Below are 25539 nucleotides of genomic sequence, written 5' to 3' on the forward strand. Positions count from 1 at the left end.
CCAATACTAACCCGATTTTGGATCTTGAACCCCAAGAATTGAACCAAGAAACCCTAGATTAGCGAAGAACCTAAAACCCCTTGATTACAATTGAAAGAACCCACAATCCGATTGATAGAACGCCACAAGAAGTTGAATCTTGATAAGTTCCAAGATTGTTCAAGAAGAACAATAAATTGAAAGAAGAAATTTCTCTCTCTATAATATTAATTCAAAAGTCAAAAGTTCAAAGGTTTTTTTACAATCAAAAGTAATCTCCTATTTATACTAATGAATAAAAATGCCCAAAACCATCAAATTATGGTAATAATTTGATTCCATAAGAATTCTATCGAAACTAGGAAATTCGGCCAAAAATAAAAAAATCACCAATTTTTTTGGCCCATGCCGCCACATGGTATAAATCCATGTGGTCGCATGGTTTAACTTGAGTTGGAGTTTTGGTTTTTGGGAACCATGGGTGCGGCCGCATGTAATTTTGCCTGGGAGGCCGCATGGTCTTGATTTCTTCCTCCGCTTTCGTCACTTGATAACAAATTGATCCAAGTCGATTCGGCTTTCGACCCGAACATGAAAGTTGCTCCATTTTGAGTCCCGAACATGGTTCCATCCATGGTTTCTTGAACGAGCAATCCCATCGCTTGTTTCACTTGCTTTGCCCTTGATATCGTCATTGGTCGACCATCAACTATCAACGGGTCTTGTCTCGCACTTGCCTGGATCATATCATCCCCTCCTCTTCAAAAGGATTTGTCCTCGAATCTGAACCTACATCAAACAGAGAGAGATCAGATACATTAAAAGTAGCTGAAACATTATACTCACCTGGTAAATCCACTTTGTATGCATTGTCATTGATCCTCTCGATGATTTTGACTTCCTCTGTTATGGAAAACGCTCTTTTCTGAAATGCACCCAGACCCAATCTCCAGGCTCAAATGTAACGCGTCTTCTTCTTTTATTTGCTTTTGATGCAATCAGCTTTCCTTTCTCTTCGATCTGCATCCTGACCTTTTCATGGAGTGTTTTCACCATCTCGAATTTTCGTTTCCCATCCAAGCTACCTCGTTCATGCACAGGGAAAGACATTAAATCCATAGGTGTTAGTGGATTAAAACCATAAACAATTTCAAAAGGAGAAAACGAAGTAGTAGAATGTGTAGCTCGATTATATGCAAACTCTATAAACGGTAAACACTCTTCCCATGATTTCAGATTTTTATTGATTATTGTCCTAAGTAGTTGAGTCATAGTTCGATTAACTACCTCAGTTTGTCCATCTGTTTGTGAGTGACAAGTTGTAGAAAATAATAACTTAGTTCCTAACTTACTCCACAGAACACGCCAAAAATGACTCAAAAACTTCACGTCCCTATCAGACACTATACGTTTAGGTACTCCATGTAAACGTACTATTTTCCTAAAGAATAAGTCTGCAATATTAGTAGCATCGTCAGTTTTATGACATGGTATGAAGTGCGCCATCTTACTAAACCTATCGACCACTACAAATATTGAATTCCGACCCCCTTTTGTCTTAGGTAAACCTAACACAAAGTCCATAGATATGTCTACCCAAGGTTCACTAGGTACAGGCAAAGGAGTATACAAACCATGGGGTTGAACCTTAGACTTAGCCTTTTTACAAGTTATGCACTTTCCACATATTTGTTCTACGTCATGTCACATTTTAGGCCAATAAAAATGTTCCCCTAACATGTCTAAAGTCTTTTGAACCCCTAAGTGTCCTACTAAACTTCCCCCATGTGCTTCCCTTACCAATAATTCACACAAGGAACAATTAGAAATGCACAACTTATTTTCCCTAAACAAATATCCTTCATGCCTATAGAATTTATCAAATGCACCTTTATCACATGAAGCATAAATACTAGAAAAATCACAATCAGATTCATACATGCCCTTAATATGCTCGAAACTAAGTAATTTAGTACTTAATAAATTTAAAAGCACATACCTTGGAGACAACGCATCAGCAACTATATTTTCGTTACCTTGTTTGTACTTGATGACGTAGAAAAATGTCTCGATAAACTCCACCCATCTAGCATGTCTTTTGTTCAACTTACCTTGACCTCGCAAATGCTTCAAAGATTCATGATCGGTGTGTATCACGAATTCCTTTGGCCATAAGTAGTGCTGCCAAGTCTCTAATGCTCGAACAAGTGAATATAGCTCCTTGTCATATGTCGGATAATTCAATGCTGCCCCACTCAACTTTTCGCTAAAGTAAGCAATAGGTCTCCTTTCCTGCATTAACACTGCTCCTATACCTATTTCTGATGCATCACACTCAACCTCGAATGTTTTATCAAAATTTGGTAATGCCAAAACAGGTGCTTTACATAGCTTATCCTTAATTGTGTTAAATGCAATTTCTTGAGATTCTCTCCAACGAAAACCTACACTCTTTTTTACTATTTCAGTCAACGGTGTGGTGATGGTGCTAAAATCTCTTACAAATCGCCTATAAAAACTAGCCAATCCATGAAAACTCCTAACTTCAGTTATAGTCTTAGGTGTTGGCCATTCTTTAATAGCTTTTATCTTTTCTTCATCGACTTCCACCCCGTTAGCACTAACCACAAATCCTTGGAAAACAACTCTATCCATGCAAAATGTGCACTTTTTGAAATTAGCATATAGTTGTTCCTTTCGCAACACAACAAGCACACAATTTAAATGTTCTAAATGCTCATCTAGGTTTTTGCTATAGATTAAGATGTCATCAAAATAAACTACAAAAAATTTCCCAATAAAAGCACGCAAAAGATGGTTCATTAAACGCATAAAAGTGCTCGGTGCATTAGTGAGTCCAAACGGCATAACTAACCATTCATACAATCCATACTTAGTTTTAAACGCCATTTTCCATTCATCACCCTCCTGCATGCGTATTTGATGATACCCACTTTTAAGATCAATCTTACTAAAAATGCAAGCACCATGCAACTCATCAAGCGTATCATCTAGCTTAGGTATGGGGTGACGATACTTTACCGTGATATTGTTAATAGCTCGGTAATCCACGCACATTCTCCAAGTCCCGTCCTTCTTAGGCACCAACAAAACAGGTATAGCACATGGACTCATGCTCTCCCTGACATAACCTTTGCTCATCAACTCCTCCACTTGCTTTTGAAGCTCCTTCGTCTCCTCAGGATTGTTTCGGTAAGCTGGTCGATTTGGTATGATAGCTCCGGGTACAAAGTCAATCTGGTGCTCGATGCCTCTGATTGGTGGCAATCCACTTGGCATCTCCTCAGGAAACACATCGTCGAACTCTTGCAATAAAGACTTAATCAAACTAGGGAGGGATGTGTTAGAATCCTCAAAATTGAGGAGGGACTCCTTGTACACTAACAATATCATTTGCCTATTATCGCTCATAGCCTTTTTCAACTCACTCTCTTTTGCATAGAAGTTGACCCTTGGCTTTTCTCTCCGCTCAGCTGACTCTTTTTCTCTCCTCTCAACTGACTCTTTTTCTCTTCGCTCATGTGGCTTCTCTCTCTTTTCTCCACTCTCAGCCACCTCACTATTTTCTCTCTTATTGATGATTTCACTATTGCCTCTCCTTTTTCCTGACTCTCTTATTCTCTCGTCTTCCTCACTTTTTAGCTTAATTTGATCTCCATACACTTGTACCGGTGTTAATGGTGCAAGAGTAATAGTCTTCCCATCTTTGACAAAGCTATAACGATTCCTATATCCATCATGTGTGACCCTTCTATCATATTGCCATGCCCTTCCTAATAAGATATGACCCAAATGCATAGGCACCACATCACATACTACTTTGTCACTATAACTCCCAATTGAGAAATTAATTAAAACTCTCTAACTTCCCCACTTTCATTCAACCATTGCAACTTATAAGGCCTAGGGTGCCTTAACAATGCTAGTCCTAATTTCTCAACTAAAGTTGTACTAGCTACATTCGTGCAACTCCCACAATCAATAATCATACTACATACCTTATCGTTGACGTAACAACGTGTGTGGAATATATTTTATCGCTGCTACTTCGAATCATCCACTTTGACTTGAGTGTTAAGAGCTCTCCTTGACACCAACGATTCCCCAACAGCAAACTCCAATTTTTCTTCTTCTTCAACGTCCTCCAATGCAGGCATGCCCTCAAACTCTCCTTCACTTTCACTCACCACTTTTCCTTATCCAACAAAATCATTACCCGTTTATTTGGGCATTGAGAAGCAATGTGCCCTGACCCCAAGCATCTGAAACACTTGATGTCTCGATTCCTTGATGGTTGTGAATCTGTTTTGGGTGCTGTTTTGCTAGCACTTTCTTCTTTCCCTTTCTGCCACTCATTCCTACCTTTAGGTACAGCTTTATCACCTTTGTTGTTGTTGTTGTTCCACCCTGGCTTCCAAGATGGATTAACACTTGAAGTTCCTAACGGCTGCCTAGCTGCCCCTTTCCTCTTCAGTTGTCTCTCTACCTTCATAGCCACATGCAACATGTCTTCCAACTCCACATAATGTTGCAACTCCACTACATTAGCAATTTCCCTATTCAACCCATTCAAGAATCGTGCCATTGGTAGCCTCCCGATCCTCCACCACATTGGCCATAATCATGAGTATTTCTATCTCCTTATGATAGTCCTCTACACTTTTCGACCCTTGATATAGACCTTGCAGTTTTTGATGGATCTCTCGGTAATAGTGGCTAGGAACAAACCTCTTTCTCATCAACGACTTCAATTCCTCCCAAGTGCTGATTGGTCTTCCCCCACTCCTATGTTGTGAAGTAATCACTTGATCCCACCATGAAATTGTATAGTCACTGAACTCCAAAACTGCTAACTTCACCTTTTTCTCCTCCGAATAGTTATAACACTCGAAGATCATTTCAACCTTCCTTTCCCACTCTAGGTATGCCTCGGGATCACTCCTTTTTGAATGAAGGAACTGTCATTTTTATATTTTCCAAGTTTCCATCCAACTTCTCCCCGCGATCATTCCGATCTCGTCTGTCGAACCTATTGCCTCTATTCCTCACCTTTCCCATCTCAATACCGTGAAATTCATCTTCGCCCATGTCACTCCCATATCCATACTCCTCTCGCCTTTCCCTCCTAGGCTCCCATCTATCCGGTCCTCTGACATTGGATACATCCACTCGATGCCCCCGACTAAGATTAGCCACCGATGTATCTAATCTATTCATCTAAGCCTCCTGCTTCTCCAACCTATCTCTCACATCTCCAAACGCCCTCTCAAACCTTTGCACTAAATCCTCCGTTGCATTGCTATTATTGCCTTGTCAGCTTGAGTTTGATTCTGCCATTTCTGACATCCTAACATTAAAATTTTATTTTACTGCCTCACCAAAAGTCACTCAGAAACACACACACATGGCTTTTACCCTCCATTAAGCTCACCTCTCTGCCTTTTACCACTCAATTCTTTCAACAATTGCTTCTAGGAACAATCAATGAACTCAATCAATCAATCAATTCGTGTAGAATTTCCCAAACCGGATGTGACTCAATAATTGTAACAAAGGACTCAAAGAAAACTTTTACAACTTGATTTAAATCGAAGAAATGGAATGATTCAATGTGTCCAATTAATTTAGAAACGATAATGAATAATAAAAAGTTGGTATTTGACGGATCAATAATATTTAACAAGGTTTTTTTTTAGATCCGGAAATCAATAACAAAACCAACAAAGAAAACGAAAACTGATTTGGGTGAAAATTGAACCCAAAAATAGAATTTGAAGATTTTTGATGAAACTTTTGGATCAAGGATCAAGAAAAAACCTTTTGGACACAAGAACACAAGAAATTGAAAAAATTTAGAAAACAAAGGATATAACCTGATTAAATTGGAGCCAAAGCTCTGATACCAACTGATGCGAACCTCGTAGCAATGAAAACTACGAAATCCACAATGAGATTGATGCGGAACCCAAGAATGCCAATACTAACCCGGTTTTGGATCTTGAACCCAAGAATTGAACCGAGAAACCCTAGATTAGCGAAGACCTAAAACCCCTTGATTACAATTGAAAGAACCCACAATCCGATTGATAGAACGCCACAAGAAGTTGAATCTTGATAAGTTCCAAGATTGTTCAAGAAGAACAATAAATTGAAAGAAGAAATTTCTCTCTCTATAATATTAATTCAAAAGTCAAAAGTTCAAAGGTTTTTTTAAAATCAAAAGTAATCTCCTATTTATACTAATGAATAAAAATGCCCAAAACCATCAAATTATGGTAATAATTTGATTCCATAAGAATTCTATCGAAACTAGAAAATTCGGCCAAAAATAGAAAAATTGCCAATTTTTTTGGCCCATGCGATCGCATGGTTTAACTTGAGTTGGAGTTTAGGTTTTCGAGAGCCATGTGTGCGGCCGCATGGTCTTGATTTCTGCCTCCGCTTTCGTTACTTGATAACAAATTGATCCAAGTCGATTTGGCCTTTGACCCGAACATGAAAGTTGCTCCATTTTGAGTCCCGAACATGGTTCCATCCATGGTTTCTTGAACAAGAAATCCCATTGCTTGTTTCACTTGCTTTGCCCTTGATCGCGTCATTGGTCTGCCATCAACTATCAACGGGTCTCGTCTCGCACTTGCCTTCGTCGGGCTCGACTCCTGGATCATATCACTTAGGACTGGTAATGGTCTAGAGTTTTGCAATGCTAAATTTGATCAGTTGTGCAAAGAGGCTGGTATTAAAAGGCATAAAACCCCCTATACACCTCAGCAGAATGGAGTGGCTGAGAGGATGAATAGAACCTTACTAGATAAGGTTAGGTGCATGTTGATAGGTTCACGTGTTCCTAAGGTTTTATGGGGTGAAGCGATAATAACAGCTTCATATATTGTTAATAGGACCCCCTCAAGTGCTCTAGGTGATAAGACCCCTGAAGAGTTATGGACAGGACATGTGCCTGATTATTCCCACTTAAGATTTTTTGGTTCTGCTGCCTATTCCCATTAGAGTATAGGAAAACTAGAACCTAGGGCCTAAAAATGTGTTTTCTTGGGATATCCTGATAGGGTTAAAGGTTATAGACTATGGAGTAAAGAGTCTAAAGGTTTCAAAATCATTTCCAGCAGAGATGTTACTTTTGATGAATAAAAAATGCATTGTTTAGAAAATAAGGAGCCAAGAGGGTTATCTGGTGATGAAAAGTGTGATAGTATCAAACTGTAGGTGGAGCTTAGCTTACCTACTGAACCTATTGATCATGAACAGGTAGAGAAAGAAGCTGAAACAGCTTCTGGTCCTCAAGGTAATGAAGAGGAAAGTGTTCAAGAAAATCTGGAAAATCAACCTGATAAATTGGGGAATTACCAATTAGCTAGAGATAGGACTAGGAGAGAAGTAAGAGAGCATGTTAGGTATGAGGATTACCTTTCACTTGCTGTTTTGTCCTATCAAGACTTAGTGTTTAAAGAACCAAAATCTTATGAAGAGGTTATGAGCAACAAGCAATATGAAAATTGGCATGCTGCTATGATAGATGAAATGTACTCCTTAATGAAAAATAAGACCTGGACTTTAGTTCCTAAACCTTCTGGTAAGACCCTTGTTGATTGCAAATGGATCTTTAGTATTAAGGAGGGAAACACTAAAAAGATGCCCATAAGATTTAAGGCTAGACTTGTAGCGAAGGACACAAAAAGAGGGCATATACTACAATGAGATTTTTTCTCCTGTGATTAAATATATTACAATTAGAGTTATGCTTGTTCTTGTTGCTCATTATGATTTTGAACTTGAACAAATGGACGTGAAAACTGCCTTCTTGCATGGTGACCTTGATGAAGTGATTTATATGAGACAACCACTTGGTTTTATTAATGAATCTAAATCTGATCATGTATGTTTGTTAAAAAGATCATTATATGACTTAAAGCAATCTCCACGATAATGATACAAAAGGTTTGATAATTTTGTATCTACTATTAATCTTATAAAAAGTGAATTTTATCATTGTCTTTATTTTGAAAGAAATGATGAAAATGTTATTGTTGCCTTTGTACTTCTTTATGTGGATGATATGTTGCTGATTGGTCAGAATATGCATGTTGTTAATCAAATAAAAAGATCTTTAAGTACTGAATTTGAAATGAAAGACCTAGGACATGCAAAGAGAATTTTAGAGATCGAAATCACTAGGAAAAGGCACCATAGGTTACTGAACTAGAGGCAAACTTTATATGTGGAAAAAACGTTGACTAAGTTTGCCATGCATAACTCTAAATCAGTTTCACTTCCCTTGGCCAGCCATTTTGAACTTAGTAAAGAGAAATTTCCTGTAGAAGAATCTGACATTAGACAAATAGAAAAAATACCCTATGCTAATGCAGTAGGATGTGTCATGTACACCATGGTTTGTACTAGGCCTGATGTAGCTCATTCTATTAGCACACTTAGTAGATTTATGGCCAATTCAGGACTAGAACATTGGGTTGCTCTAAAATGGCTATTGAGATATTTGAAAGGATCTTCACATCTTGGTTTGACTTTTAGTGCCTATAATGAAGGTGTTGTACTTAAGGGTTTCATAGATTCAGATTTTGTCAGAGATAGAGACAATAAAAAATCTACTGCTGCTTATATGTTTACTTTGTGTAATACATGTATTAATTGAAAATCACAACTTCAACCTATTGTTGCTTTATCTACTACTGAAGTTGAGTATGTTGCTGCAACTGAAGCAATAAAAGAAGCCTTATGGCTTAAGGGCTTGTTATCTGAAATAAATGAATTAAGGAACCCTATTGTTCTATATTCAGACAATCGAAGTGCAATTCACCTATGTAAGAACCCTATTTTTCATGAAAGAACCAAACATATTGACGTTAAGTTGCATTTTATTAGAGATGTTATTTCTAAAGAAAGAGTGTTACTTGAAAAAATTGCAACTCAGTTTAATCCAGCTGATTTAGAGACTAAGGTAATACCTCTTAACAAGTTTAAGTCCTGTTTACAAATTTTGAACATTAATGCTGGTTAATTTTTTTAAATCTGTATAGGTGCTAAACCTGATGCCTGTTGGAAATATTGGGAAGCTGCATTCTTGGGAATAAAGATATAAATTACATTTATTAGGCTTCTTGTATGACCATTGGTATCAAGGTGGAAATTTGTTGGGCTGTGATGCCAATGTCCTATCCAACATAGGCTGTGATGATAAAGAATGCCCAATATGGAGTGAGATGGCCCACTTAACCAAGCCCAATAATTCAGTCCACTCTTAGTCGCTCTGGAGTCGTTGGATTAAAATACTGATCAATGGCTGATGGTTTTAACTATAAATAAGACCATTTTCTTTGACCTAGAGATTGAATCATCATTTTTCTTCTCTTTCTGGAACCTTCAAGGGCTTTCTGTCACTGTGATTTTTCATCTTCTCTTTGTGAGATTATCTAGTGTTTATCTTTGTGATAATCGAGTCCTTGATCTGAGAACTCTCTGTGTGAGTAAACTGTTGAGAAGTGGTCTATCAATTTTCATGTTCCATTGTAGCGACTATGAAGTTGGGATTGTGAGGGTCTATGGTTGAATTTGGTGCCTCTGTGATGCTCCTTAGAGGTTTATGGTCTGAGACTATGAAAGATCAAAACTAGATGCAGTGGTTTTAGATTTTTATGTAAAGTTCTCTATTATATTTGTTGTACAGTTTGGATCTTGAATTTATATTCTTCTATGGTATCTTACCCTACACAATGATCACCCCCTATCAGTGAGTGAGTACTAACGTGAAGCAATAACATGTGACAATCTGTATGCCCCTGATAAGATTTCCCAAAAGCATAAATTGTTGCATATATCAACAGAAAGGAAACAAAAATAGAACATATCATATATCTCAAATTTGCAGATTTCAAAAGAAGCACGGAAGAAAGGATTAAGTAGCTTGAACAAACAGCCAAAGCAATATGCAGGACAAGGACTTGAAATGATGTAGGAGGTTCAAGCCCAAGACCAAAGATATGAGCCAAGATTGGCCTGCTGAAGCTCAATTTATTTAAACTGGTTAAGCGTCTGGCAGATATCAAGAGGCAGAAATATTGAGGAAGAGAAATAATTGAAAATTGAACACCGATTAGAGGAAAAAGGTTTGTCCATAAAAATTACAGAAACTGAAATGATTCTCAACTGTTGACCACCATTGCAAATTTCTTTAGATCCCAAAACTGGAACGTAGTCAAGTGACCAATCATCCTGTAGGAAACGAATTATATTGATTTTTGATTAATTGATACAATTTATAATATACAGGCCTTTGTAAATAAGGAAAAAACTAATCTCCTAAAAACAGTAGGAAATAAGTACATATTCTATACTACAATAATTATGGAATGTAAAATATTCTTCAATCAATTTTGGCTTCCATCCTTATTTGGTAGGATCCGATTTTCACACTCCTCCTCAAGTTGGATCGTAGATGTTAATCATATCCAACTTGCATATGAAATCATTCTTGCTTGGTTGAGGTAGTCCCTTGGTAAATATATCTACAACTTGCTCTTGAGTAGGAACATAAGTCATGCAAATGGTTCCTTCCTCAACCTTTTCTATTATGAAGTGCTTCTATATGCTTGGTACGATCATGTTGGACTGGATTAAGTGAGATATTGATCGCTGCCTCGTTATTACAATAAAAATTTTGATAGAGACTATATTTTGACATGCAATTCTTCCAAAAGTTTTCTCAGCCACAACCCTTCACATATTCCTTGTGCTATGGCTTTGAACTCGGCCTCAGCGCTGCTTCTAGCAACAACACTTTGTTTCTTATTTTTCCCATACATAGGTACAGTAACCAGTAGTTGGTCTTCTATCTTCGATTGAAATTATCCAATCTGCATCAGTGAACACTTCAATCTCTTTCCTCTCACTCTTCTTGAAAAATAGTCCTTTTCCTGGGAAACCCTTGAGATATCTTAATATCTTGTAGATCGCTTCTAGGTGACTTTCCTTTGGAGAATACATATGTTGACTTGCACGGCCCACTGCGGTCTAGTATGTGACAAGTATTAACTTCCCAACTAATCTTTGGTATCCATCTCTTTCCACATCATTTCCAACCTCTTCAGGTTTCTTTTCGATTTCGACAGGCATGTCATTTGGCTTGCAACCTAGCATGCCGATTTCGGTTAAAAGTTCAATAACATATTTTCTTTGTGAAACACATATTTCATTTTTTGATCTGGCCAACTCTATTCCCAAGAAGTATCGCGTTTGTCCTAGATCCTTCACCTTGAATTCTGTGGCAAAACACTTTTTTAATCTTTCAGTCTCTGCTGCATTGTTTCCTATCAAAATGATATCATCAACATATACAATTAGGATTGTAGTCCCATCATTAAATTAGTATGATCTGATTGTCCTTGTTTACATCCTTGACTTTTCAACACCTTTGCGAATCTATCAAACCATGCCCTCGGTAACTGTTTGAGCCCATATAGAGATTTTTTGAGTTTGCATACTCTATTTCCATCAGTTACCTTGCTGAACCTGGTGGTAAAGTCATAAAAACTTCATTTTCTAGTTTTCCATTCAAGAAGGCATTTTTAATGTCGAGTTGTTGTAGTGGCCAGTCTAAATTGGCCGCTAAAGGTAGAAAAACCCAAATTGTATTCAATTTTGCAATTGGTGTAAACGTTTTAGTGTAGTCGATGCCATATGTTTGTGTGTATCATTTTGCAACTAACCGAGCGTTGTATCGTTCTATTATCCCATCAGCTCTGTATTTCAAATTGAAAATCCATTTGCATCCCACTGGTTTCTTTCCTTTCGGTAGGTCCAAAATCTCCCAAATCTCTTTTTTTTTTCTAATGCTCTCATTTCCTCCAGTATAGCTTCCCTCCATTTAGGAATTTTCAAAGCTTCTTCGATGTTCTTTGGGATCTTTGTGCTGTTAAAGAGAGATATAAAAGTACGGAATCTATAGAGCATTATAAGACATAAATTTTGAAATAGGATGGAGAGTACATGAACTAGTTGGTTTTCTGAGAGCAATGGGTAAGTTAGGAATTTCTGAGGCTTCATGAAGAGGCATCATTTGTTCTGACTCTTTTGATACCTCGGATATGATGGTCCTTGTACTTTGATTTTAGCTTTCGTGAGTAAACTAGTATCTCTTCATTACTTTGTTTTTCTATATCTCCTCATGGTTGTAAGTTTTTCTTTGTTAATGACAAACTGGATGGTAACATGGAGTTATTGGTGGGTGTAGACTCAAAGGAATTGAGATTCAAATCTAGGAATCGATCTTCATGTAGTGTCTCTCCCTGAAGAGAGGTTTTTTTGGAAATATGGTGTATTTTCGAAGAAAGTGACATCAAGACTTACGAATTTTCTTTTTGTTGAGGGCTCGAAGCATTTGTAACCTTTTTGAGTAGGAGAGTATCCGATCAAAATACATTTAACAGCTTGGGGATCAAGTTTAGCTCTGCAATGAGAATGAATCTAAACAAAGGCAATACAACCAAACACTTGTAACGATAGGTTGGAGTTGAGGCGGGAGGTAGGAAAGAATTTTTGAAGTTTTTGGAGTGGAGATTCGAAGTTTAAGACATTTTGTTGATCAGGTAATTGGATGTTAGGATTGCTTTTCCCCAGAACATTTTAGGCATATTCGTCGTGGATAACAAAGCACGCGCCACTTCTAGAAGGTGCCTATTCGTACGTTCAGCAATCCCATTTTGTTGGGGAGAATCGACGCAAGAACTTTGATGAATTATTCCACCGGTTTGAAGAAAATCCCCCATGTAAAAATTGAATTTGGGTTTTATCTTTTAGTAGGTATACCCAGTAAACTCAAGTGTGATCGTCAATATACATCACAAACCATTTTGCATGAGTTCAATTGGCAATTCGTGAAGGATCCCATAAGTCGCTATGTATCATAGAGAATGGTTTAGATGGTTTGTATGTGGACATCGGGAATGATGTACGTTGATGTTTTGCAAACTCACATTTCACATTGAATATCAACGAATTTTTTATTCATAAAAATTGATGGAACTACATGTTTTAGGTACTGAAAGTTTGGATGACCCATTCTAATATGCCATAGCAAAATATCGCAATTTTTAGGAACATATGCAAAATCACAGATTGTATTATGACGCTGTTTACTCACATCAGTCTCGTCAGAATAGTAGAGTCCTTCACGTTCCTTAGCACTGTCAATCGTCTTCTCCGATGATAATTCCTGAAAAACACAGTAGGATGGAAAAAATTTAGCAGAGCAATTTGATTTTTTTGTCAATTGGCTTATAGAGATAAATTACACGACAATTTTGGAAATGAAGGACAAATTCTAAAGTTATGGAATTAGAAATTTTGACACTCCATTTTCCTGCAACCGATAATAGTGATCTATCTGTAATTTTAATTTCAGATTCCAGGCACAGGTGGAATATGTAGAGACCATATGGTAAGAGTTTGTCATGTGATCAGATGCTCCTGAGTCAATGACCCGGGGGGTTTTAGATTGAGAAATGGATTGTAAAGCTCTTAAAAAATCACCTTTATTCGCTAGCGAGCTAGTGAGAATTTTTATGGATGTTTGACTTGACGACTGGAGGCTATTTTGTAATGTTGCTCCATCTGTTTCGGATTGAATGCACCACCAGACTTGGATTTTCCCATTTGGTAATCGACAGATGCTTGATAACCTCAATTTTATTTATTTTGTCTTAACTTCCAATTACTTGGTTTTCCATGTAGATCCCAACATGTATTTTCTTTCTCCTGGTTTTCGACAATGCTCACACCATAATCTACCTCATTGTTATTTTGAACCCGGCCCGACTGTAGCTCCTTTAGAATATAGGCTCGTCATCCAAAGCCCATCACCCAAATTATTTGTGCCATTATTTAAGCCCACTTCATTATTAAACCTAGCTAGCCCATTACTTTCATTTACTGGCCCATTATTAGGAACTCCAGATTGTTCAGACCTCAGCCTATAATTAGATAACCCGTATTTATTGGAGATCAGTCCAGACGCTTCTTTCGCTGATGACCGATACACACCAGAGTCGCCCAACATGATTTTCCTCTGATCTTCTTCCCGTCTCACTTCTGCAAATACTTCTCGGGACGAGGGAAGAGGACGCCTTCCAAAGATCCTGCCACGAACCTCGTCAAGGTCGCGATGGAGACCTACAAGGAATTCAAACACCCTTTTGATTTCTAATTTCTTCATGTAACGTACGCTGTCCTCTGAACACTTCCATTCCTCTGTCGAACTCAGGTCCAGTTCTTGCCCTAGTCCGATCATCTCCAGGTAGTAATCCGCCACTTCACGGTCCCCTTGCTTTGTTTGCCATAACTTCAACTTGATTTCAAAAAATTTCGAGAAGTTCTCTGAGTTAGAATACATTTCTATGACCGCCTCCTAGATGTCATTTGCAAATGGAAGAAATATGTATGTTTTCTCGATAACAGGCTTCATAGAGTTGACAAGCCAGGTACTCACCATCGAATTCTCCGACTTCCACTTTTAAAGGAAAGCAGCGTTGGTTGAGGTCTGTTACATATCCAAGTTTCCCTTTTCTGTTGATTATTAGTTTTATCGACTACGCCCATTCTCTGCAGTTTCTTCCATTCAGTTTCTCTATCGATAGTTGGAGAACTGAATTTTCAATTCCTCATGTATTCATGGCAGAGGTGGCTTTTACCTCTGAATAAGAGATTATACAGTCCTTGTCTATCGTGGCTGATTTAGCCATGTATTGGTTAGGTTAGAAACAAAACTGCTCTTATACCATGTAGGAAACGAATTATATTGATTTCCAATTAATTGATACAATGAAAGGAATACAATTTTTAATATACAGAACTTTGTAAGTAAGGAAAAAAATTAATCTCCTAAAAACAGTAGGAAATAAATACATATTCTATTCTACAATAATTTTGGAATGTAAAATATTCTTCAATCAATTTTGGCTCCCATCCTTATTTGGTAGGAACCGATTTCCACACATCTACATTTGAAAAAGAGGAAATTTTATTGGGTGTCAAAATTTGGGTGTGCATTATAAAAACTATCACCTTTTAAATTTTCTATAAAAAAGCCGTCAAATGAAAACAAAACGAAGGAAGGAAAATCGACACACAAAATCACTAAACTCATTCCTCTCTCTCCCACTCTGAAATCAACCATCGGCCATTGAGGAGGAAGAGAAACCGACACACAAAATCCCTAAACTCACTCTTCTCTCTAACTGAAATCAACCACTGACCGTCGATGAGGAAGAGAAACCGACACACACAAAATCCCTAAACTCACTCCTCTTTCTCACTGAAATCAACCACCACCCAGCTGTGGACGAAATTGGAAGTGTTGGTGGAATCGCCCACCGCCTTACCGTGAAAGCTTATTTTTCCAATCCCGTAGAGGGGCCTAGAAATTTTTTTGGAGAATAAGCCCTTTTGTTCTTCTTCTGTAACGAGTCCTTTGAACGTCCGTTATTTGGAGATTTTCTGAGAAAATGTCGGAGCATGAATTGAAAGTTTGCATGAAGCGAAGATAATTTTGTAAGTTTCACTCTTGTATCTTGGTTTGTTTAAATACTTTTTATGAACCATTTGTAAATCTCTATTTTTATTCTTAATTTGCACAAATTGTTGTCTCCTTATTTTTTACAATTTCATGATTTCGAGTTGTTATAACTGATGTTTTGTAAAATTAATTTTATGCTTTATCATTAAATAATCATACTACAGAAGAGTTCGTTGGCTTGGGTGATACCAAGATTGCTGTGGTTTGGGTAGTCTCTTCCCATCATCATAGGGTACTAAATTATTTGTTTGATTTATTTATGTGTTTTATTGATGGGGGAGAGAAAATGAGGTAGTGGGGTTGTTTGGTGGTTGCAGAGGAAGAACATGGTGGAGGAGATAAAAGAAAATAGAAAAGAAAAAGGATGACAATGATAGAGACAAAAGGTGGGTAAAGGAACCGAAAATTATGGTATGGGGTTTTGATGATCTTTTATTACTATTACTATACCTATTATATTTACTTCTCTCTCCCTTTTCTTGTTTTACTGAAATATATCTACAAGAACTATTCTCACTCTTGTTTTCAATCCTGCGTGGGCTCGCACTTCTGCTTCATATAGTATTATGGTCTATTATCAATGCCTAAATATGTTCATTTATGTAAACATGTCACGTGCTCTTTGATTTCCTAGATAAGAATTTTTGTAATTCAACGCACTAGAAAAGAAAAGAGAATGCTTCTAATATCCATATAAAAATGTCATTTATAATGATTACATTTTATTTGAATATTTGTGTCTCATAATGGTTAAAGAGAGAAAGCTCTGCTTATTTATGTTCCAAATCATTAGCATGCCCCTGAATTCCAGTAACTGTATTATTTTTGGAAGATTTTATGACGAACAACTTTTTACTTAACTTGAAAACTGTTGTTTAGGATTTCCAATGTAACCTTGCCATTAGGGAGAGATGAACTATTCAAACCTGAATGGAAGCTCAACATTCATGTGAATACTTAAACCAACTTGTTTCTTTACAAGTAAAAACAACAATGGTAGTGATAATAGTATGTGTGAAAGACTGAACAAACAATTTGATATAAAAGACATGGTGTAATTCAGCTTAAACCTTATTACTTATCTTTCACTGAACTCTATTATCTATGCAACGAACTTAATCATTTTAAAGCTAAAATGCTTAAAATTTCCTAACGGAGTTCGATATGGGAAATTTAGAATACCCTCAAGCTACTGATACCAGTACTCAATGCATATAAAATCGAAATACTTTAGGTATAACATAGTCACTAAAAAGAAAAGAGAAAAATGAAAGAAAGTAATCATAAATTTACAGAAAAGAGCATGAGGCATTATCTGGGCAAATTAGGGGATTTGAAATACCTTACTTGGTAGAAATTTCATCATTGCAGTCTTCGATTCCACGAGGTAAGTAACACAATAAAACCCCATACACATAAGAAGTAAAAGAAAAAAGGAATGGTTCAAATATACAAAAAAATACATGATGAAATTGTCCAAAAATTATATATATATATATTAGGTATATCTCCGAAGAAGTTAAACATCAAATTGTTCAGATTCTATGAATTGAATTTTTATTTTTATTTATTAATTTTTTTCTTAGTAAAACAAAGAAAACAATATCGCCATAGATGAAACAAACTGAAACATATACTGTAAAATACAAATGTCAAATTTGAGCACTACTTCTAAAGTATTTCTGATTCACAAAAACAAAGAAGAGGAGAATTACAGAATGCTTACGTGATCTATATACATGTACAAAAGAAGAGGAGAATGAATGAAATTTGAAAAAGAGAAATCTGATATAAGATGAATTGAAAATTGGCACTTAAAACTTGGTCTCACAGGAAATTAATCAAAGGACAAAAACTCTGTATCTATATAAAGGCAACGACGTTTACACAAATCGAAGATAATTTTGTAAGTTCCGTTTTTGTATCCTGGTTTGTTTAAAAACTTTTTATGAACGCTTTGTAAATCTCTATTTTTTGTTTTTCATTTGCATAAATCTTTGTCTCCTTATTTTTTACAATTTCATATTTTTGAGTTGTTTCTTAAAATTAATATTATCAATTTGAGAATTATTGGCGTTCTTTGTCAATGGTTTACTTAAACAGGCAAGTTCTGAGCACGAGGCTATGGGTCTTTGCATACAAGTTAGACAACTTTGAGATGTAAGGTGTTTTAGTAGTGTTAAACTTTTTTCTCTATGAATGCATGTTGCAAATTATGAATTTATATGCATATTTGTCTGATTGATTGGGATAAAGACATAAATATATTAATCGGGTTCAATTGATAGAATGCTGAAAGTCGTTACAAAGTACACTAATGAATTTTTAACAATAATGATTTACCTTAGTTTGGCCATGGTAAGAAGACACTAATATTTCCTATGGGCTTATATTTTTGCACTAACTACTTCGGACATGTTCCCTTTGTTGGCCACACCTCTCGTTCTGCGCCTTTTGTTGCTTGAGGGAGCTCGTAATAGAAAAAAAGACCATTCGATTTTTGGGACTGTCGCCATAAACATGTATCCACAATAAGTGTGAAACTGTTGATTAGTGACAGATGTCATTAGTTCAGATTTCATGCTTCATATGCGGAAAACCCGTTCAGGAGTGACTAACTTTTGTTGTTTGTTATGTGAAGCAAACTATACCTATTCTCCTTATAAGGATAGGATTTATGCTTAGGTTTTGACGGTATTAATTGGAGCACATGCTTGAGTGACTTCTTCCGATTGGATTTGAGTAGCTAGAGTTGATTTGCTTCCTAGTGTAGAAGTGCAAATCATTGGTAAGAAATTCATTTTACATAGTCCGGATACGAAGCTGATGTGGTATACTCTTTTGCACATATACTAGTATTATATTTTAGTCCGTAGCACTCTTTCATGAAATTATTTTTCTAGTTTGACAAGATGTTGAAGTTTTGAACGGGTCATAGGCTAGAAGTAAAATCAAATTCTTCTCTATTCAATGTAAATTCAATAAAATCAAATTCTATAACTAAAGATTAAGGTTAACAAAAGACTCGATTTCTGAAAACGAATTGATATCCATTGATTAGGGCTTATGAGCCTAGGAGACTAGATATTTGTCTGAATGTCTATTTCAAGGTTTTGTCAGATAAGTAACAATAAAGAGCTTTGCATACAAGCAATTTTTATATGCCCATCTTTATTTTTGTTAACATCTGTACGGAATTAGGAACTAGCCATAGATTTATAAAGATTTCGAAATTTGAAAAATACGTACTTGCATCTTATTTCGAGATCTGCTATTTTTAAAGCCTGTTACAAGTTGATTCATAATACTAGTTAAATAAAAATGAATGCACTATGGGACTGTTAGCTTGCCAATATTCTCTGTAAATACAACTCAAAATAAGTTATGTCCAATAAATTTAAGATTGTGTGCATAAATCCGTTTTTACCACTCTCGTTCTTTAATTGTTACTTTTATTTCTGTTTGATCATTAATAACCAAAAAACACTTGTAAAAAATGTATTCAATGGTAACTACCCTAGGATTCTTATATGGTCTTATATATTGTAATAGTCCAATCCCATATAATGGTGAAATTGGTGTGAATTTAAATTAATTAACACATAAGTTTTTGTTTTGCTCAATAACGTGATTGTTAAAAAATTTTGTGTTCTATTCTTATCTACAGGCAATCTGGTTTAATTGTTGAGGATATTTATCCATTCGATAAAAAGCCATAGCACATTATCCTAATTAGCAAGTGTACTGGGTGTGAGAATACCAAGGGATTCTGAATGACAACTTGACATTGCAAAAGTGAGCAAGTCTGTGCACCCCCGGCGTGATTAAACGCCGGCCTTTCTCCAGCCATGCCAGTTATCGCTACTGCCACCAAGTCATCGAGGCTCGACCTCTGTCATCCCCCACTACCATTGCTGTAAGCTTCTCTCTCTTCCTCCCCGCTTAGTTTTCTATTTTTCAGTTCTTTTTCCTTCTATTTACTCCACAGTAATTTGCATTCATCTTGAACTGATGGGAATTTCATTCGTAGCCCTTACATGCCAATTTAGTTCACTTGCACATATCAGTTTAGCAGGCAAACCAACTCCCAATGAACTATCGTATCCGACATTTTACCTCAAATTTTCTCAACCTCATTCCTCCCAATCGTCGGTACCTGCAGGCCTTGATAGATAATCTATCGGTACTGACGGTTTACTTTAGTTTTTCTCGATGATTCACTATTATGACACATGATTTCGCTTCACTAAATTGCTATATACATTACAATTGTTTACACTCATCCTGTAACCCCCTTTTTATTAATTCACCTTCCATAACTGATGGAGTTCGAGTTTCATATTCCAAAAGATGCAAGTATGCGGGCCCACATTGCGCAACAAAGCAACCTCAAGTACATGAAGACTGTGATGGACCATTTCAAAGAGCGACAATGAGAGTACTTCTGCAACTCCTCCTTAGGATATCTAGTCGAGGTTCTGGACATTCAAATGTCTGCCCAACTCATCCAGCAGCTAGTGTTCAGAACTATCTGCATTGATAAGGTCTACAAGCTTTGGTTCAACGTGGAAGGGCACTTCATGAGATTCGATCTACAGGAGTACGCGCTTGTGATGGGGTTAAGATACGGTGTATTCCTGGAGGGTGGTGAATTCGATCGATTGCTAGAGAGGAGGAGGTTGAAAAAGGGGTACTTCAAATCCAATGACAAGATTTTGTTGGCTCAACACCAGTCTGCTTTGGCCCGACCTTCAACGCCCCAAGCTGATCTCTACAAGTTAGGATTGGTTCTAATTGTCGAAAGAGTTTTCAATGCTCTAGATAATAATGTCGGTATCCATTTGCCCACATTATCAATAATCGATGACATGGACTTATTTTTTGCCTACCCTTGGGGTAGGGTCGGATATAGGCGTTTGTTACATGGATTTCGGGGTATTTGGGCAAAAAAATTCCAAAAGGTGAAGCGAAAGAAGGAGAAGGAAATTACTTACACGGTGCACGACTTCTCCATTACCATGTAGATATGAAAATTTGTTACATTATTGTAACATGCCTAATTTTTCCCTCCGGTAACGTCGTGCCTAGAATCTTCCAAATTTTAATGTGTTTTTCTTGTTTCGATAGGTATGGGCATATAAGGTGCTTCCAAAGGTTGGGGAATGTTTTCTTAGTGAGTAGGTGAACGATTGCCACAACTTCTTCGCTGGTCGGCACGAAAACAGTCACAGCATCGTATGTGTGATGCATTCTTCAAGAATGTCAAGGTATACATAAAATAGGATTGTAAGTTCGTTACAATCTTGTGTGTTCTAATGTGAGTACTATAACCTTTTTTTGCAGTTCCACGTGTACGTAACACTGCGTCTCACCGATGCTGAGGCTCAACAACCCTATTTTTCCACTCTTGTACCTTACGATGATCCCTCAATGCTGGTGCTGGATGACATTGTAGGGACTATTGTAGCGTCGTAGTTTAATGCATCAGGCGTCGGTAGTGGACACGGTGGACAGTCGGTAAGGGAGGATTCTGATGATGAGGGGTCCAAAGAAGGAAGCGGTGTGAAGCAGACGTCCGGAGGTGATGACGAAGATGGGCGGTCGGGCAGCGATCGTGACGGTGAGGATACTAAGGATACTGGTGTGTCCCACAGTGATCGATCCAGCGCTGGTGAGGACACTCGTGGAGGAGACAGGGGTGCTTTTTCCTCACCTTGACTGTTTCGAGTTCCTTTTCCAGAGCGATCGAGCATGATACAGGCAAGAGTAGTTAGAACATCTACACTAGGCCTGACCAGAGGGGACGTAGAGAAGCTGCTTTTGGATCGAAGAATCCTATTTGAAATGTGACTCTAGACTGTAAAGCTTGAAATCTAACAACACGTGACCTCAGAATATAGAAGTCTTCGAGAGTTCATAGCTATCCTCGTGGCCCCAGTTGGTCCGACCACCGCTGCAATTGCGACGATCACCGATACCGAGGTCGACGTTTCAGGTTCGTTACCAGAAGGTATGAATGTTACTTGCGTACAGCTTTTGCTTTAAAATTTTAACCTACGATCGTCATTACTCATCGTACTTGTAGCTCACATAGTATTATTCATGTTACAATTCTGACATAGACATATATAGAGGACACGTAGAGCCATGCTCGGACGAGCAGGACACGCCAGTTGATATAAGAACTCCGCAAGGTATGTGGGTTGTTCACGAGCAAATCGAAATTTATTACCTTATGGACTTTACACGGTACGAAACTTCTTTGCGACTAGATGAAAACATAACTTCTTTCTGTCTGATGAATTTTTTTTTTAATTAGATGGAAGACAAATTGATCTGCAGTTCGGCATCCTGGATGTGAACGGTAGGAGGAAGTTAACCCAATTTATTAATTTCATTATGTATTCTACGATTTTATTCTATGTCAATTGGAAACCTCAAACGCCATGCACTTACGTATGTGTTGTATTCATCAGATGCAGGAGCCATGGAGCCCTCGAATGCGGCTTGGGATGACGATGAAGAGGTGAAGGGTTGCGATGCGACGGATGGCGATGGTAAGTTAGTTTCCTGCGTTCATAGTGGTTTCGTTATGCATTGGAGTGGATAGCATTTCGGGTACCTAACATGGCCCATTTGGATTTTCTGTAGGCGTTGTTATTGAAGTCCCTGTTCCCAGCACTGTACCCGATGCACGAGCCGGAGTTCCTATAATGTGACGTTGCTCGATACGGTTGCGACGTCCAACTGTTGCTACAGGACTCCAAATACGGAGAAAGGGAAAGAGAACAAAGAAATAATTGTGACTACACTACCCGGAGAGCACGACGATAGTCTTGTACTCGTTTTTGCTTTGTGACTGAATTGGTGGAGGTGGAGTTGGGATGTTAACCTCATGGATAATTTTTTTGTAATGTTTTTTATTTAACTTTACATTTGACATACTCTTGGGTAGCGTGGAAATGCTTTGACGCATTCCTCACATTTTCGGTTGTCCGTGTTGAATGCCATGTCACTGTTCGATTATGTTGATAGTTTTAGCTACTACTACTATCATGATAACTTCTCGATGACTTAAATGATCTGTCCCATTCATGGACTACTACTGTTTCATGATTTTCCTTCTCGTTTTTTGTCTTCACAATTTCTTTGTGCTGTGATCGATTGTTCAAATTTGTGGCCTTTCAAATCTGTGTGTGTTACATTTTTGTACTTATTTTGTTCAATATTTCTCATCATATGGAACTGCAACTCTGCGATTACTGTTCAATACATATAGGGGTTTTCGATTCTGTTTACGTAGCTGGTAAACAAGAATCGATGAGCGAAAAAGTAATTATACTTTACAATTTCTGATTATTCGATATAATAAAAATTGTGGATTACATTTAACTGTAACAAAATTGTCTTTCATACTTTCAATGTCGGAAGTTGTACCAAGCATTTTGCTTAAATGTCTTTTATGTCTATCATATTGGTTTTTTCGAAACTACACCAACTGGGGATGCAGTGGTGCTATGCATAATGTTCGAGCAGGTTAAGAATCACATGTTTATGGTATGATTAAGCTTTTCTCAATGCTATTGTTGGCTTACAAATATATGTGTTATCATTGCCTTGAATATAAAATGTGATGTGTACCATGTCACAGTTAAAATTTTTGCCTTCCACTTCGCACAGAAACCAATTCTACTAACGTTCACTAACTTGTAGCTAAAAGAATTCCCAATATTGTTGAGATCATTTGAAATGTGTAGGTGATGTCAAGTTTGCTATGTTTCTATTGTGTTTGTGGGCTGCTAAAGGAACATTTTATTTCTCGATAGAACATGCAAGGTTATTTGGTATTTGTTTTCAGTCTGCAGCTTCCCACTTATCCATCATCTATCAGTCTTTCTGGTTGACGATAGTTAACATATTTTTAAATTTTCTTCCAACTGTACCACGAAGTTCATGGCACATTCTAGATCTCTCTTGGACCAATGAAGTAAAAGTGTGTTAATGTCAATGAGGGAAAAAATAATCTAGAATTTCAATGACGGGTCCTAAGGACACTTAATAATTCCACGCTCTCGTGGAAGTTTCTTACTTTTCACACCCCTAATTAAATGATAACAATTATAGGATTAACAAAAACCAATTCATCTAAAAATCCATTTCTGTACTGCTACGAATATGCAAGTAAAGGGTTTATACTACATTGAATGAACAGTAGCTAATGATAAAGACAGAAATAGGGTATTTCCAGCTTGTTCAGTGCCTAGAATATATTGTCACAATTGCAAAATTTAAACATGCATATGTTCACTGGTGCATTGAATACAGTAGTGCTTGGACCATCCCCATCGCAGGTGAGCTTGCTTAAATATTCATGGCTTGTTTGTTATTGTTCAGTGCCATATAAATACTTGATGCACATTTATATTTGATTTTCCCCAGGACATGACATCCACACTTACAAGTTCTACAGTTGTTGCAAATGTGCTACTTAATGTCTACCATGTCGTTGGAGGAATAATGACCATGTCGTTGGAGGAATAATGCTTGTCAAGGTAACCCATTTCGTACATTACAGAGTACATAGCTGGTTGGCTATGTAATGACCGCTAGGTGGTCCAGGTGGTTTAGTTTTTTGTCCAATTACACCTTTCACATTTACCCATTAATTCAAAAGAAATGTGCCATAGCCATTATGTATGGCACATTATTGCAATCAAACTTTCGTGCAAGGTTAGAATCACATGCAATTCAAAGATATGTTTCATCTTGTTTGTAATACATTTAGATATTTACAATATAAATCTACCATACGCTTAGGATCACATGCAATTGCAGGCTATCATTGTTCTGTTCATAATTTATGGCACATTTAGGCAATCGAACTTTCGTATAAGCTTAGGATCACATGCAATTCAAAGATTTGATTCGTCCCATTTGTAATGTCTTCTGATTTATGCAATCTAAATTTAACGTACGCTTTGGATCACATGCAATTGAAAGATATGATTGTTCGTGTTCGTAATTTATGGCAGATTTAGGCAATCGAAATTTCGTATAAGCTTAGGATCACATACAATTCAAAGATATGATTCTTCCTATTTGTAATGTATTACGATGTTTGCATTCTAAATTTACCATATGCTTGGAATCACATGCAGTTGAAAGATAGGATTTTTCGTGTTCTTAATTTATGGTAATAGATATGCGGTTTTCGAACTTTTGTATAAGCTTGGGATCACATGTCGTTCACATATACAATTTACGAGTCAACTGCATGTAACTAGTGGGTATATTCGGGCCCAAGTGCGTCACATTATGCACTTGAAAATGATAATGTGTCATTTTCCATAACTTTTGGCATATTTCTAATTGAAGGCATTTATTTGAACATAGGTTGTAGAGATAGGAGCTCGTTCAGACGAAGGTCGGCAAGTCGAATGTCATATTTTATGCACGTGCATGAGATGCAGCGCACACTGACAAAGCGTGGAATTTTATATTTTTCCTTGCTGTGTAAAATTTTTTCCCAGTTCAAACATTTGATGTGACATTTATTCAAACTGGATGTGTACGCATATTCGAAATTTATGTACACTATTATTTGTTTTGCAATGAAGCCACTTGGCTCGCACTAGGCCGGATATGTCCACAGCGATCGTAATATATTTTATCAATTTGAAACGTGCAAGTGCATTCGTAATATCAGATTGGTGTCAGACAATTATATAGATTAAAACTGCCGAAACCATGACAGCCGTAAGCTTCTAGTTAAAAAAGAGTTAATGTCCATTTCATTTTTTTCATGCGTCATCGAACATGTACGTTAAGATAATGAGCCATAGGTGTAAGACCTTGTAGCCTTTTCAGCATGGTAAAAGTAACTAGAAATTTGATTGACAATATTTAAGTTGCAGAAAATCCCCATTGCTGAATAGTAC

General features: G+C 37.1%; 2 protein-coding genes and 2 long non-coding RNA genes across 5 annotated transcripts; 3 read left to right on the forward strand and 1 right to left on the reverse strand.

Annotated features, from left to right (window-relative positions):
* Nucleotides 1-11043: 11043 nt before the first annotated feature.
* On the reverse strand, nt 11044-11896 carry LOC111390452. Its single transcript, XM_023015500.1, has 3 exons — nt 11739-11896; nt 11432-11541; nt 11044-11339 (listed from the first exon to the last, which is right to left on the reverse strand). Exons 1-3 carry the CDS (start codon nt 11894-11896, stop codon nt 11044-11046), a joined length of 564 nt encoding a protein of 187 aa, XP_022871268.1.
* An 8041-nt stretch (nt 11897-19937) lies between these two features.
* LOC111390444 lies at nt 19938-21315 on the forward strand. Of its 2 annotated transcripts, XR_002701918.1 has the most exons (3): nt 19938-20598; nt 20729-20868; nt 20945-21315. XR_002701918.1 is itself a non-coding variant. In XM_023015495.1 (2 exons), the coding sequence occupies exons 1-2, from the start codon at nt 20092-20094 to the stop codon at nt 20780-20782; spliced, it is 561 nt and encodes a 186-aa protein (XP_022871263.1). In that variant the 5' UTR covers nt 19938-20091; the 3' UTR covers nt 20783-21315. The 2 variants fall into 2 exon arrangements, 1 of the variants encoding a protein (XP_022871263.1); XM_023015495.1 differs by having other exon boundaries at nt 20729-21315.
* A 403-nt stretch (nt 21316-21718) lies between these two features.
* On the forward strand, nt 21719-22771 carry LOC111390447. The gene is made up of 4 exons (XR_002701920.1): nt 21719-21795; nt 21921-21965; nt 22078-22158; nt 22253-22771. It is a non-coding gene; the product is annotated as an uncharacterized LOC111390447 (long non-coding RNA).
* Nucleotides 22772-23079: 308 nt separating this feature from the next.
* On the forward strand, nt 23080-25227 carry LOC111390448. The gene is made up of 3 exons (XR_002701921.1): nt 23080-23158; nt 24041-24153; nt 24995-25227. It is a non-coding gene; the product is annotated as an uncharacterized LOC111390448 (long non-coding RNA).
* Nucleotides 25228-25539: the final 312 nt, after the last annotated feature.

The sequence above is a fragment of the Olea europaea genome, unplaced genomic scaffold (genome assembly GCF_002742605.1).
Source record: "Olea europaea var. sylvestris unplaced genomic scaffold, O_europaea_v1 scaffold682, whole genome shotgun sequence".
NCBI lineage: Eukaryota > Viridiplantae > Streptophyta > Magnoliopsida > Lamiales > Oleaceae > Olea > Olea europaea.